Source organism: Medicago sativa, chromosome 6 (assembly GCF_051527215.1).
Source record: "Medicago sativa cultivar Bolivia chromosome 6, Bolivia_mono, whole genome shotgun sequence".
NCBI lineage: Eukaryota > Viridiplantae > Streptophyta > Magnoliopsida > Fabales > Fabaceae > Medicago > Medicago sativa.
The window spans coordinates 72272194-72288647 of record NC_140754.1 but is presented as its reverse complement, the minus strand read 5'-3'; the positions used below and the strand labels follow the sequence as shown (position 1 = coordinate 72288647).

At 34.2% G+C, this 16454-nt stretch overlaps 1 protein-coding gene across 2 annotated transcripts; it reads right to left on the bottom strand.

Moving 5' to 3' along the window:
• Positions 1-133: 133 nt before the first annotated feature.
• LOC146916700 (65-kDa microtubule-associated protein 9-like) lies at positions 134-5972 on the bottom strand. 2 transcript variants are annotated; one of them, XR_015015220.1, is made up of 14 exons: positions 5844-5972; positions 4502-4595; positions 4203-4409; positions 3716-3961; positions 3371-3580; positions 3129-3284; positions 2891-3041; positions 2651-2802; positions 2336-2423; positions 2119-2192; positions 1946-2020; positions 1378-1639; positions 797-936; positions 134-711 (listed from the first exon to the last, which is right to left on the bottom strand). XR_015015220.1 is itself a non-coding variant. In XM_085718669.1 (13 exons), the coding sequence occupies exons 2-13, from the start codon at positions 4574-4576 to the stop codon at positions 275-277; spliced, it is 2133 nt and encodes a 710-aa protein (XP_085574795.1). In that variant the 5' UTR covers positions 4577-4595; positions 5844-5972; the 3' UTR covers positions 134-274. The 2 variants fall into 2 exon arrangements, 1 of the variants encoding a protein (XP_085574795.1); XM_085718669.1 differs by lacking the exon at positions 797-936.
• Between the last annotated feature and the right edge of the window lie 10482 nt (positions 5973-16454).

Below are 16454 nucleotides of genomic sequence, written 5' to 3'. Positions count from 1 at the left end.
GTTGCTCTAAAGTGAGTTTGACCTCAAAATATAACTACTGTTCATTTCCTTTGGTTTCTATAATATATACAAAATGGATATTAAACTAGAATGAATAACACAAATGGTAGAAAATAGCAATGACAACAAAATATTTTTCAGATGAAATTTTTTATTTTGATTGCAAAATTGAAAAGCTCTTCGAAGTTCTAACACCCTATTCCAAGTCTAGTTCAAAGAAGTAGACTATACAAAATCAAAATGTCATGCTAACAAAAAACCAAGCCTTATTTACTCAAAAAAAAAGAAAAAAACCAAGCCTTATTTCCTCAAAGGAATATTCAATATATTGAATCAAGTCACCTCCTAAATGAGCCGGAGTCGTGGCCGTATTCATAGGAACTGACACTGTCTTTGGTGTAGTAGTGGTAGTAGTGGAGACAGGAATAGACTTTTCCTTTGGAGTTCGATTTTCTTCATCGACCAACGTGTCTGTTTTCGGGATAGTAGTAGTAGTGAGTGGCAAATTTTTAGCTGCTAATGTTTTCTGCAAATTCTGCTTCTGCATACTTAATTCATCTGCAGCATTTTCTACATTCTCTTGTGATGATATTGTTGAAGAGATGGTAGTAAAAGGTTGTCGAGTCAAAGGAGATTCGATATCCCGAACAATTCCAGCACCAAATGAGTATTTTCTCGTAGGAAAATCAGTAATATCGAATCCTCTTCTAGCTGCATGAACTCAAGGAAAACAAGCACTTGTAAGAGATTTAGGTGCATGCAAATGAGAAACACAAATAAATTATGGGAAATCTACCAGCTGAGATGTGGCTTTGACCTCCACCTCCAACAACATCAAACAAAAAAAATGCCTAAACCGTTCCATGTTGCCACATAGAGCCTTATAAAAAACCCACCATCAAGAGTACTTGGGAGAATTCGGTGCAGAATCTTCGTCTAAAACAAAGGAAAACATAAACATGTATCCAACAGTCTGAGGTTGTATTTTAAATGATAACTGTGGGAGAATCTATAAAACAGGTATTCGACAATCAAAGGTTAAAATTAGATGGGAATCCAACGCATAACTACATCGATGGAGGCTGCTTATGTCATTGGTTTTAACAAGAAATATTACAGAATGAAAATGCTATGCTATTGGTGGAGACAAGAAAGATACATTTACATTTTTCTTAGCGGGATCTGCACTTAGATAACCTACCAGTCTACCACATCCAAAACAACCCCCTTATCTATTGAGTCAAAACTAAAGGCGACAAAGTCTTAAGAGATTTGCATTATAAATAACTGTTAAACCCTTACCAAGTGAGAAATCTGCGAGCCGGAGATGCAAATAAACAGAAAAACAAAAAGGGAGTAAAGTATAAAGAAAGCTACCTGATGAGAAACATGAAATGGTATCGTCTAGGTTATTTGTTTGCTCAATTTGGTTTACTTTGCCAGTCTTTCTTGTGGAGCTTGATTGAGTAGCTTTTGAATCAGGTTTTAGAACCGATCCTCCAAAGGTACCTCTTCTATTAGCTGCACTTCCATTGGGTGTCCTAGGCGCTTTTCTTGCACTCTGGGCCTTTGAAGGGCTCTTTGACCCGTACAGTACTTCCTGTTCTGCTATCATTTGTACCTGAAGTTTCTTCAAGTCCTGAAACAAGTCCGGATAAAAGAAAATATACCATTATTTGCTGGAATCATAGATCAATGACTTCAATATTTTGAGACAAAACGCGAGGTTCTATAATTAACTATAGGGCAACTTGGTGCTATTAAGTATCTGCCATGGAATTATCTGTGAATTTAGTATAGGAAGCCTTACACATGAACTCGTAAAGCCCTAGTCACATAGAAGCAACTTCATGTATCAAGCTAAGGGTCTCCTTTTCAAGGTTTTCTTATGACTAGATAATAACTTATTTTGGAGAAACATTTAAATGCAATTAGTAATTCGTACCCGCTGTCTACGGCGTTCTTGCTCCTTCTCTTGCCGTAATGAGATGTAGTCTTCAAGCATAGAAACTAAACGGACCTAGAAAGCGACATTTCAATAAAAATAAGTTTGACATAGACTTGAGCAACCAATAGATGCTGAGGTGATATTGCATGCATCTCTAAGAGGGTACTTACACCATCATATACAAACTCGGTGCTTTTATCCTTTTCCCATGCTACTGTTTTTGAAGTCAATTTGTCTGTCATTGCTATGGACATACAAAAGAAAATTAAACGACATTCTGAACTAAACAAACACTCGGTTAAAGAAAAGCAAAGCTGTTTAGTAATAATATCATTGAGCCATGATGATATTCTATAAATACAACTTACAATTAAGGTCTAAAAGTACCTGGAATTTTGTTCACCAAGATACGAGCTTTCTCAGCTCGCTTAAGATTTAGATGAGTACCTCTACCAGCATTGTATCGGTTTTCATCCTAGAAGAAACAAGTGTAGAACAACATTAATAAACTGTGCGATGATAAATATGGCCTATGGGAGTTGGGATCCATTTACGTTGTTCAATAACATAAACATTGAATTTCACCGTCAATCCAACCGTACAATTACACCGTGCATTGTTAATGATAAGCGTCAAAACTTGATGTAATTTACTGAAACAAATATATGAAAGAACATTAAGAAGAAGAAAGAAAAAACTAACTCTGCTATACTCCTCCAGCCAAGACTCTTCGTCACATGCTGATAACCACTTCTCAACATTTTCAAGTATTTCTATTCTGCTAAAAGCTTCCTCTTTGACTTGGGAAATCTGATGCTCAATTTGTTCAAGCACATAAGCAGGGTCTACAGATCCTGCATGAGAAAAGAAGATGCAGGTTTAGGAGTTTAAACAAGAAAGAAAGAATGGCACTCATCCAGTGGTATCGCTCTTGGACATTACCAGACTCAATAGCATTTTCGATCGCAACATCAAATTCTTGAACCAAATGAGTCTTTCTACAAATCTCCTCTAACTCTGCTCTTTTTTTCCAAACAAGCTCTTTCATTTTGCTTGATTTTAAGTCCTCTAATCTAGATACTTCTGCTTCCACCTGCGTGAAATTATTACTTCTCAATGAATTTTCAACAACATAAACAATAAAAATCGCTCCTTCTTTCTACAGTAGCTTATAACTCACATGATTAATGAAGTCTTCAGACAAGGTGTTTGGCTCGGTTACTTCATGTTCAGAAGCTGCGATGTTACATGTAACATTCTGAAACACCTGTTGCTCTTCAATCGGTGTATCCATCAAATTCCAGAGTTCCAATAATGATGTTGCTAGATCTTGAAGCTGCCAGATCATAATCGATTTATGAGTTTCGACCAGAGAAAAAAAAATCATGAAATGGAATTATAAATCGAAGTTATGTTCCATACCTTTTGCATTCTCTGCAATTTCACTCCTCGCAGTTCTTGTAGAACTAAAGCCAATTGGCTTATGGTATCATTATTTACACTCCTGGATCCTTCCGAATTTCCTAAACTGGGATGAACTTCGCTGACTGTCTGCTTAAAGTCTAAACCAAGTACCGAACAGAGAGAACTTAAAGTGTGCAGGTTTTCTTGGACCTTCTTCATACGATCACTCTGCATTATTAAAAATTAAAAATAAAATACTATCACTCAATATGATATTTTGGGTTCATAGAACGATAATACCCCCTCACAACACACACGCAAAAAATAGAAAAATGAAGAGAGAGGGAGAGGCGAGGCATTAACCTTCTCCTTTTGAAGTGTATGAAGTTGTCTGTGCAATTCTTCAAGTTTCCGCAATGACAAATCGGTTTCATCTACAACGAATGAGACATTTTCTCTGGGACCAGAAATCTCGTTTGATATACCATGAATCTGCTCTTGAACTTCTTTGAATTGATTTCTCCGCTCATGCTTTCGCTTTTGCATTTCCTCCAGCTCCAGGAGAATCATTGCTAGCTCTTCCTTCAAGCTTCTAGCCTTTTGACCGGACTATAAAAATGAGAGACATGAATGAACAAATAATCTTGGCATCATAATTTGACAGTAACAACGAACAGAACTACAAAATTTGACAAATTTGTGTATAAGAACAGAACTACAAATTTGACATTAAGCACTGTTTTATTAAACTTAAACTATTTTCTCCATCAAGCAGTATATAGATACATACATATACATACATGCCGTAAATCAGTAATCGAGAAACGAGCAATACATAAAAATATCTAACCTGTCTATTATGTACGGGTCGCTCTCCCATTTCGGAACAGATAGCTGTAAGTTCTGCCTCGGAATCAGCAATTTCTTGCCTAACTTGAGCCCTAGAGCAATTAGCTTTATCTACCTTTCTTCTGTATACTTCTAGACACTTTTGTTCAAGCTCATACAACATCCTATCTTTTTCAGACTCAGACTCCCCAACTTCATGCCATATTATCTAGTTTCGAAAAATAAACAAAGACAAACAATAAGAATTTCTCCGAAGTTTACAATATAATCATTTAAATTGCAGAAAAAGTTGGTTTGTACCTGAAGTTCTTGAAGAAGTGATCCACATGTGGTTTCAGCTTGCGGAAGAGGATGATCGTTATGAGGTTTATGCATTTTGGAGCACCTTTATCATCTAAAAAAGAAAATCCTCTTAGAACATTCCCATTAAAACAATCAAAGAAAGTGAATAGAACTTGATGCATCTCACATAACTAACCCTTGATTAATAACTCAAACAAATCAAGGGTTAGTTATCAAAAGGGTAATCAAATCTACTTCCAATGTGGAACTAGTTATCAAATAAATGGTAGTAACAAAAAGCATGGATGTCATTTAAATATTATCGACTAAAAATCACATTAAATAACAATACAATCATATTTTATTCAGGTTCGATGAAAAAGGTTGCTGCCACAAGAAATCATAGTAAAAGGACCATTTTTGTTGAAGTCAAAAGTCGATAGTCCTATCTCACCATCTGGTTATGTCTCAAATGACGAATTGTTAGAATTAAAGCGTCTACTAAACAAACAATCAGTACTCACAAGCAAAACCCAACACCAACAAAAAAAGTTCATTCAAAATTCCACATAAGTCCTGGTGATTGATCTCAATGTTTATCTTTTTCATTAAAATTTTGATTTCTTTGTTATTAATCAAATGTTAAGAATCAAAAGTTAAGGTTAGTTTGGTCCTGATAGCGCATCAGGATCACAGAAAAGTCTCAAGACTCAAAGAACACTTACAAAAGAATTTATATACTACACACCAACAAGGTCCTCACAAGTCAAAATGGAATCGAGATTAAAACCCATATCCTTGTGAGATATTAACCAAACCCATAACCTTGTTGAAACCTTTAGTCGTTTGAAATCATGATTTTTAACACATATAATTGCGTCGTTTGGTCGATGTAATTATCTATGAAGCACTGACATAGACACTGACACGCCTGACACGATACTAACACTCGTAAAAATTTAAAAAAATTAATTCAATGAACGTGATCACATGTGTCGTGTTGGGGTGTCTGGAACATGCCTTCCACCAGAAGTGTCGGTGCTACAGAGCCAGTTTTTCCTAATAACAGGTGCAAGACCATCTTTCCTAATCCCAAAGGAAAAAATAATAAAAATAACCAAACTCAGAGAAAATTAAAATTAAACCCAGAAATTCATTCATAACAAAGTATCATCAAAATTTCACACGTTTCAAAACAATGTAAAAAAACAAAACCGTAACCAAATTCATGCATTTACGACGATATTCTTTCTTTTTGTTCTTTGCAAGAATTTTTGGAACCTGAATTAGAAACTTTGGTGTTACAGTTTTTGGTTACATTGCTCATAATCGAAAAAAGAAGAAAAGATGAGAAAGTTACCAAGTTTAGTGATGAATAGGGAATTGAATGGCTTTCTTTTTTCTCAAGAAAATGAGAATGGGGTTTTCCAGGAAAATGCAGGTTTGTGAGAGAGAGAGAGAGAGAGAGAGAGAGAGAGTTTCTTTGTTTGGACGGAAGAGAAGTGACGAAGACGTTTTAAGTGGAATGACAACCGTTGAAGAACTCTTGAAAAGCACTATGGGTTTTTATTTTTATTTTTATTTTTTTTGCATAATTTTTATTTTTAGGGGATTTTGATTTTGATTTTGATTTTTTTGATAGATGAAGGAAAATTATTTTGATTTTTTTAGATTAGGCTTAAATGCAATTTTTACCCCCCTATTTTGACTCAATCGGAATTTTACCCCCCCTATTTTAAAACTCGGAATTTTACCCCCCCCAATTTAATGTTTTTCGGAATTTTACCCCCCTATTTTAAAACTCGGAATTTTACCCCCCCAATTTAATGTTTTTCGGAATTTTACCCCCCCACCACATTATCTTATTATCCACCTAATTAATTATTTAAATTAAATAATTTTTAATTACAAAAAATAAATAACTTTTTAAAAAAAATGGAAAAAAACTTTAAAAAATACCTTAAAATGCAGAAAAAAAACTAGAAAATAAAGATAAAATGTAGGAATTACAAAAAATAAATAACTTTTTATAAAAATCGAAAAAAACTTTAAAAAAATACCTTAAAATGCAGAAAAAAAAACTAGAAAATAAAGATAAAATGTAGGAATTACAAAAAATAAATAACTTTTTATAAAAATCGAAAAAAACTTTAAAAAAATACCTTAAAATGCAGAAAAAAATACTAGAAAATAAAGTAAAATGTAGGAATTACAAAAAAAAAATAACTTTTTATAAAAATTGATTTTTTTTTTAAAAAATACCTTAAAATGCAGAAAAAATACTAGTATTTTTTCTGCATTTTAAGGTATTTTTTCTAGTATTTTTTCTGCATTTTAAGGTATTTTTTCTAGTATTTTTTCTGCATTTTAAGGTATTTTTTTTAAAGTTTTTTCGATTTTTTAAAAAATTTATTTATTTTTTGTAATTCCTACATTTTATCTTTATTTTCTATTATTTTTTAGAATTTTTTTCTGCATTTTAAGGTATTTTTTAAAGTGTTTTTCGATTTTTTTAAAAAGTTATTTATTTTTTGTAATTAAAAATTATTTAATTTAAATAATTAATTAGGTGGATAATAAGATAATGTAGTGGGGGGTAAAATTCCGAAAAACATTAAATTGGGGGGTAAAATTCCGAGTTTTAAAATAGGGGGGTAAAATTCCGAAAAACATTAAATTGGGGGGGCAAAATTCCGAGTTTTAAAATAGGGGGGGTAAAATTCCGATTGAGTCAAAATAGGGGGGGCAAAATTGCATTTAAGCCTTTAGATTATGTTAAAGTGTTTTTTGCCGGCTTGTATCTAAGGGTGTGTTTGGGAAGAGGGTTTCGGAGGGGAGGACTCACTTTTATTTTTTAAAGGGTTAATAGGTTTTTACCGCCCTGCCATATGGGGGACTTTTGGTATACTCCCTGCCAAAAAAAAACTTGGAGATTCCCTGTAAAATGAAGATTCTTTGGTTTACCCCCCACAGCCAACAGTCAGCATCTGACTGGACAAATTTGATGATTTGGCATGCTGACTGTGTAACGATGGGTGACATGGCACTGACACGTCATTTTTTTTATTTTTTATTTTTTTAAAAATGTTAAAAAAAGTAAAATACCTAAAATACCCTTAATGATATTTAATTTTTTTAATTTACAATTAAAAAAAACTTTAAAAAAAACCCTTCTTCTTCTCTCTTCTTTCCACCGTATCCTTTTCCTCCTTCCTTTTCTTCTTCTTCTTCAACAACTTCCCTTTACCTTCATCTTCTCATCAATTTCCATCATCTCTCATCATCAACACAACACAACACAGTAGCAGCAACAACAACAACCCACAACAATAACAACAAGAACACAACAACACAGCTAGGCACAGATCCAGTGAAGATTTCAAACTCAAAAAAACTCAGTATTTCTCTTCCCTTTCATCACCAAATTAGATTTTGAGAAATTTGAGAAAGGGAAAATTCGATTTCTCTCCCTCAGATTCGATTTCTTGTTTCTAAATTTCTAAATCCAGCAGCAATCCAACAACAATTACAAAACCAAGAAACATAGCAACCTTTGTCATTGATTTTCTTGTTTCTAAATCCAGCAACAAACCCAAACGCGATAGAGAGGAAAGGAGCTTTCTGCTGTTGTTGTGTTGTTGCTGTGGGTAGTTGTTGTTGCTGTGATTTGAGAGGAAAGGAGCTTTTTGGGTTTGTGTTTATTGTTGTTGTGGTTTGTTGTTGTTTTGTTGTGTGGTGTTGTGTTCTTGAAAGAGAAGATGAGATATAGAGAAGAAGATTATGAGGGAAAAGAATTGGGGATTGAGTTTGATAAAAAGATGAAGAATGTTGGTGGGAAGAAGAAGAGAGTCGCTGGAGAAGAAGAGAAGAGAGAAGAAATTGAATTTTTTTAATGGGTTAAATGATTTTTAATCATCAAAATAAAAAGATAAAAAATAGAAAAAAAATTAAAAAAAGTTCAGTTTTTTTTTCAAAATTAAAAAGTTTTTTCTCTTTTCTACAAAAAATAAAAATTATGTAAAATATTTTAATTTTTAAAAATCTGGATATAATTTTTTAATTCCAATTAAAATTTGAAAAATTATTTTATTTCAATTGTCAAAATATTAATTTCAGGTTTTTTTTTTAAAAATTAAATATAGAAAAAATTCAGATTTTTTTTTGGAAATTTTATTCCATAATTTTTATAAAATATTTTTCGAAATTAAAAAATTAGAAAAAAAAATTCGTATATTTTTATAAAGTTATTTTTTAATTGTTATTCGAAATTTTTTAAAGTTATTCGAAATTTTTTTAAAGTTATTTTTTAATTGTTTTTCAAAAAAAAAATTAAATGTAAATAAAAAAAAGATATATAAGTGAGATGTAAATAAAAAAAATTAAAAATTAAAAGAATTATACAGTCAGCGTGCCATGCAATCAAAAAAAGCTGACTCAGCACGCCACATATGCATTGAGGGGGTAAACCAAAGAATCTTCATTTTACAGGGGGTATCTCCAAGTTTTTTTTTGGCAGGGGGTATACCAAAAGTCCTCCATATGGGAGGGGGGTAAAAGCCTATTAACCCTTTTTTAAATTACTAACAATGTAAAATGTCTTTTTAAGATAAATTAAGTGTTTTTGAAGCATTATATGATCATTTATAATGTTGTTAATTCAATTTTTTAAAAATCATTTTATGATGTCTTTAAATTAAAAAAGGTATGTAAGCTCTCCCCTCCCTTCCTCTCCTAAACCCTCTTCCCAAACACACCCTAAAGTTTTCATGTTAAAATTAATAAACATGATGCTTGTTCGTATATTTATGGCATGAAAAAAACAGTTATTTAATTGAAAAATTATTAATGCGTTAGTATATGTTTGCTTCAGCTGTGGGAAAGTAAAATAAATGTTCGATTGGAGAGAAGCTATATATTTGAGCTTTAGAAAACCACGGCAAAATTAGGTTACAAACATGAGAAAATATGATTTAACGTCAAACCAAACACATTATTAGTATCATTTGTGCATAATAAACAAATTATAAAATTACATAATGTTTCAAAAAAAGCATTTTAATTTATTTTTGAAGAAAAAAGCATTTTATTGAAACAAATTATGTTTAAACTAATTTAGAAATTAATTAATACTAATAAAGTAATTAGAAATTAATTACAAAATTAAGTATTAAAAAATGTCATGTCTTCGTTTTTGTAATCAAAATGTCTGGGTGACTGTCAAATGCAAAAGGGTAGGACAAAATCGAAACTTAAAGGACCAAAAATGTATTTAAATCTAGTTTATATGATTAATGTTGTTTAAAAACATCGCAAGTTCAATAAATGATTAATGAATGTATTAATTTTTACAACTCATTAATCAACCATCGAACATAATTAACAATGATTTTATCAACTACGATTTTGAAAGTTGATCAACTATGTCAAATATAAATGAATTCAATATAATCATTGTAATCATGTTCAAACATACATGATTTTTCATATTTTTATATATATTCTTTCTATTGAAAATAATCACATTCAAGATATTGTCAAACATTGAGTGAAGACAATTCAAGTATACACTAAAGATTATGGATAATAACATTCAAAATCAAGTTTAGTGAATATTTGATAAATATCTATACTTTTGTTATATATCTATACTTTTGTTATATTTGTTAATCATATTTTAAACACAATTAACTATATATTTTCACTACATTAATTATCCAAATTATTGTTGAATCTTATTGTCCCTTTTCGTGTCAAAATAACTCAAATAAAAAAAAATATGATTAGTAGTTTTAGAGAAAAAGTAAGTGGGATACTTTAGTTCTTACCTCCTCTTCAATACATGATGTATTTTTTGTTTTTTTTTTTACCAGGAAAAATATTTCATTATAAGGTGTCTGGCAATAAATCAAACTCCAAGACAGCATCAATACAATTGGGAGCCTCTTCAATCCATACATCCTCATGATTAGATGATGCATATTTTGCTAAATAATGCGCAGCCTGATTGGCTTCACGCCTAATGTGCACATATTGTAAATTTTGAAAATGACAAGCTAAAAGTCTACAATCATCAACAATGTTACCCATGTATGAAAGAGGCGATTGGGAATCCGTGACAGCAGATATCACATTTTGCGAATCAGATTCAACAATCACGTTCAAAAATAACATATCTTTTGCGAATTCTACACCTTTTTTCATCGCCATAGCTTCAGCCATATCATAATTTGGCAGAATCGGTGTTTTCCAACATGCTACGGCAACAACAACACCCTCCGAGTCCCTAACAATCGCAGACAGACCCCATGTTCCGTCCTCATTCTGTCTAGCTGCATCGGTGTTGAGTTTATACCAGTCGGGTGGAGGGACAGTCCATCGCACATTTGATGTAGGTATGGGACAACCTTGATTTTGCACTTGCATCAGTATCTTACTAGAATTATTGTACTGCTGGACCGCTAGCATTGCATGTCTCAAGCTCACAACTGGATCTGGCACATTCATTCCTTCAAAACATATTTTATTTCTAACAAACCAAATCTCATTGCAAATAGCCATAATCAGCTTATTTGTTTCATTATCACCCTGCTTAATAATATTTTTAATCCATTCCACAAAGGAAATAGGTGCAGGCATAAACTCAGTTGTTATTCCAAGTGGGGAAGCAAACCATAATACCTTTGACCAGTCACATTGAAAGAAAAGATGATCTATGGATTCACAATATTGATCACATAAATTGCAAATAGGATGACAATTAATACCTCGTTTAAACAGAGCTGTCTTGACTGGAAGTTTCCCATGAAGAATTCTCCACATCAATTGAATATGACGAGGTATTGTTTTGATTTTCCATAATTTCGACCACACCGGCTCTTCGCTTAATTCAACGGACCTGCTGGAATTAACTACCTCATTTCTTTTTTTCAAAAAATTGTATGCAGATTTAACAGAGAAAAAACCGTTCTTGTCAGGCCCCCAAGTGAAGATATCCCTCGGCTGGTTATTTAAAAGGGGAATTTGAGTAATTTGTTGCGCTTCAAATGGAAGAAAGAGACCATTTATTAGCTGTAAATTCCATTCTCCATTCTCTTCATTAAACAGATCAGCTACAAGCTCAACATTGCAGTCACGAGGTTTCGGAGTCCAAATTTTGTGACCATATTGAGAAGGGAGCCAGTTGTCCTTCCACACTCTGATACTTCTTCCATCACCAACTCTCCATACACTAGCTTTATCAATCACCTCAACTTTTGCATGCATTATGCTCCTCCATGTGTAACTAGGATTATAACCCACTGAAGCAGTTAGAAAGTCCCCTCTTGGAAAATACCTACCCTTCAAACACTGAGAAAGCAATAACTCTTCATTCTGCAATATACGCCATCCCTGCTTAGATAACATAGCAAGATTGAACTCTTTGAAAGTTCTGAACCCCATTCCTCCATCCTTCTTGTTTTTACAAACTTCATCCCATCTAATCCAATGTATCTTCCTTTCACCTTGCTATCTACCCCACCAAAATCTACTAATCATACTTTCAATGTGCTCACACAATCCATCTGGAAGTTTAAAACAACTCATTACATAGGTAGGGATTGCTTGGACAACAGCTTTAATAAGTTCCTATCTTGCTGCAAAAGACATAATATTTCCTTTCCACCCCTTAAGCTTCTTCCAAACCCGATCTTGGACAAAATTGAACACTTGATGTTTTGACCGCCCCACAAAAGCGGGTAAACCCAAGTATTTCGAATGACACTCCACAGCCTTAATTTGCATCCAACCTTGGAACATGATTTTTTTCTCTTCAAGAACATTTCGGTTAAAGGAGATTTCAGACTTGTCTAAGTTTATGAGTTGACCGGAAGCTGTTTGGTAAAGATTTAGCACCTTATTAATCGTCTGAGCATTTTGAAAAGTATCCCTACAGAAGATAAGACTATCATCTGCAAAGAGGAGATGACTTATACTTGGGGCTCCTCGTGCAATTTTCAGACCATGTAACACGTTATCCCCTTGTGCTTTGGTGAGGAGACCTGAGAATACCTCTGCACATAAAATAAATAAATAAGGTGATAAGGGGTCCCCTTGACGTAACCCACGCTGCGGGGAAAAATTCTGGCAAGGACTACCATGAAGTAGCACGGAGAAAGAAACAGATGAAATACAGTTTAAGATTAAATTTTGCCATTTTTGCGAAAATCCCATGGAATCAAGTACAACAATAAGAAAACTCCATTCTATGCGGTCATATGCTTTAGCCATATCCAGTTTTAGCCCCACATAACCCTTCTTCCCATTCTTTTTCTTTTTCATCCAATGAAATGATTCGAAAGCTAATAATGCATTATCTGTAATTAGCCTTCCATGCACAAAAGCACTTTGATACTTCTCAATGATGTCAGGGAGAATAATTTCCAATCTATTTGCAATGGTTTTAGAAATTATCTTATAAATCACATTGCACAAATAAATAGGCCGGAAATCACCTGCTTTTCTAGGCTTCTTTATCTTGGGGATGAGACAAATATGAGTTTGATTCACAACATGGTTGTCAAAGCGGAAACACGGCGCGGCGCGGCCACCCCAAAAATTGACGCGGCGCGGTATGCGGGCGCGACGCGGGCGCTTTTACATGACGCGGACACTAAATATTTAATACTAAAATACTATAATGTTGAAAAAGAAATACTAAAATAACTTAAATATTACTCAAAATTCATAATGTATTCATAATTTGAAATAAAACATGTCTTATGCAACTTAAATAAGAGGATCGTGTATAAATTATAAAAAGCAGTAGCACAAAAATTTTGCACAAAGAGAATAGTTTTAAAAAAATTTAGTAAACATCTTTTTATGAATTGAGATTAACGTTTACTGTGTGCATAAAATTAAGATTTAGAATATAGTTTTAAAAAAATAAAAAAAAACCAAAAACGAAAAAAAAAAAGTTGAATTAAAAAAGAACAAAAACGAAGTTGAAAAAGAAAAACGAAAACAAAAAAAGATGAAAAAGATTTCACAAAAACGAAAAAAAAAAAAAAGAAAGAAAGATGGAAGAACAAACCTGATAAAGAGGTGAATAGATGAGGTGAAGATCTGATCTAAGCAGCTGAGAGATGGAATGATGGATGAGGTGAAAGATTTGAGCAGCTGATGAAGAGATGAGATGAAGTGTTGAAGAGATTCAAGAGAAGAAGAAGCGGCTGTGTTGTTGTTGTACGATGGAATGGATGAATGAAGAGAAGAAGCGGTTGTGTTGTTGTTGTACGATGGAATGGATGAAAGAAAATAGGGTTTTGCAAAATGACAAAATTAACCCTTCTAAAGGAACTTAAGTGAGGGATAATTCCGTAATTTCGTTTCGACCCGGAAAAGCGGGCGATTTGACCCGCTACCGCTCCATGCAAAGCGGCCGCGTTACCCGCTTTTGGTCCGCTTTTCCCTAATGCGCGAAGCGGTCGCGCTCTGACGCGCTAGGCTGTTTTCAGCCGCGCCGCATTGGACCGCTTTTGACAACAGAGATTCACAATACCTGGACTAACACCGTTGTTAAGAACACCAAGCACAAATGTAGTAACATCTTTCCCTACGATACTCCAGAATTGTTGGAAAAAGAAAGCTGGCATTCCATCCGGACCAGGAGCTGAATGTGGTTTGAGGCTTTTTGCAGCACAACACACTTCTTCTGCTGTGAACTCAACATCTAAAATCTCACGCATGGCATTTGACAACCTGTTTTGGACAACATTAACCGCTTCTTCAATTCTCTCCGGATTACTTGAAGTAAAGAGTTCATGAAAGAAATTATTTAGCACACGGGCAATTTCTTCTTCATCCGTGAAAACTTCCCCATGATCATCGATAATGCTCTCCACCCAATTCCTAGCTTTCCTTTGAGACGCTTTTTGGTGGAAAAACCTTGTATTTTTATCGCCATGTTTCAGCCACATAGCTCTTGAACGTTGTGCCCACCATATTTCTTCACTTTCAAGCAAATCATCCAATATCGCCTCTTGTCTCCTAATTTCGGTAATAATCCCATCTTGCCTGGACCGACCATTAAGCTCATCAAGTCTCTTCTTCGTGTTAACAATTTGTTTAGCGATAACTCCAAATCTATCCTTTCCCCATTCAGTGAGATCTTTTACACAGCTAGAAATTTTGTTGTGAATATTATTTTCTTCATTGTTCCAACCCTCCTTTACTGCATCAGTAATGTGTCTATCTCGTAACCAGCCATCTTCAAAACGTAGTACTTTTATTCTTTGTCTTCTCATCTTTGGTTTTCGGGGCGCCAATCTCAACAACAGAGGCATGTGATCAGAAGTGTACCTTGTCAAGTAAGAGACCGAGGCAGTAGGATAAGTGAACCACCAATCATGAGAAGCTACCATTCTGTCTAGTCTTGCCTTAATATTTGCATTACCATCCTGGTTGTTATGCCATGTGAATTTGTCTCCCTCATACCCCAAATCCACTAGACCATGATTCATAAGAGTATCTCGGAATAAAGAAATTATAGAAGAATTCCCAAAATTGCCACCTTCCTTTTCATCTTGACTAAGAATGAGATTAAAATCTCCAAAAAGAAGCCACTTTGATGTGTTATTTGTTGTAGCAAGATGTTCAATAAGCTCACAAGTCTTGTGTTTGTCATGAGATTTCGGATAGCCATAAATTCGAGAGCATCTCCATTTCTCCTCTCCTTCCTCTAAGGAGATTAGAAAGTCGATATGGTGAAGAGAGTAAGACAGGACCTCTACCTCCACCCCCTCCTTCCACAACAACGAGAGACCGCCAGCTCTATTTCTACCTTCCCCTCTACAACTCACTGACAAAATCCCCGAAAACCCATTGAAACTACGAAAAGAATTCATTTCAACATCCTTCCTTCTAGTCCCTGACAGAAACACACACCTAGGATCTTTATCAATTAGAACCTTCTTCAGTGCTTTAACTGTACGTGAATTCCCCAAACCTCGACAATTCCAAGATAAGCAGCTCATAACTCATAAATACCCAAATGTACAATTAGATGAAAGACCTCAAAACCCTTCAAAAAATAGAAATAAAGCATACCAAAAAAAAAAATACAGAACACCGAAACAGCACAGAAATGAAATTCCTTTTAAATGATCTCTGAATATACTACTTCTCACAAAGGAAAGACAACCAGCAACATCTCACAAAGGAGAGACAACCAACAACCATCTCACAGAGGAGAGAAAATCATCAAATTCACAAAGTATAGAAGACTGAAATTCTGGAAATTGTTACTTGCAATACTGACAGCAAGCTTATTTAATTTCTAATCAAGACAGGAAAAGGGGTGGGCGGAGGAACCACTGGTCACGGCGGCGGCAGCGACGGCCGTAAGGATGGAAGGAGAGATCGTTCACATCTCGGAGTGCTGGGTTGTTCCTTGTCATGACATTACTAAGCACTAATGTTAGGAAACATGGCATCCATGGAAGGAAAGAGAGAAATATAGAAAAGCTCTTTGTATTGATGGAAAATGATTATTACAATTGATGAAGTTATCCCACTATTGGGGTTATTACAAGTATATATATACTACTACAACTAGTATCTCTAATAGTCCCCCTCAAGTTGGAAGGTGTTCAAAACACTTCCAACTTGAAATGAGAAAATACAAGGAAATACATCAAGCAAATGAAAGTACAAAGAAAGATGCCGGGAATACATCGGCCAAGAGAATAGCAACAACACTTAACCACCATCCGGTAGAAGCCAATCAACCACAAAGCCATAAAAGGCACAACGCTTAACCATCAAGAGTTCTCAATAACTCAAGACAGAAGCACAAGAAGAAGAAGATAACGACGCTTAACCATCCTTGGACAGAAGCACAACGCTTAACCATTCATGACAGAAGCTTATCAACATAGCTTAACCATCATGAACAGAAGCACAAGACAAGAAAAGAAGTGCAAGGAAGGGC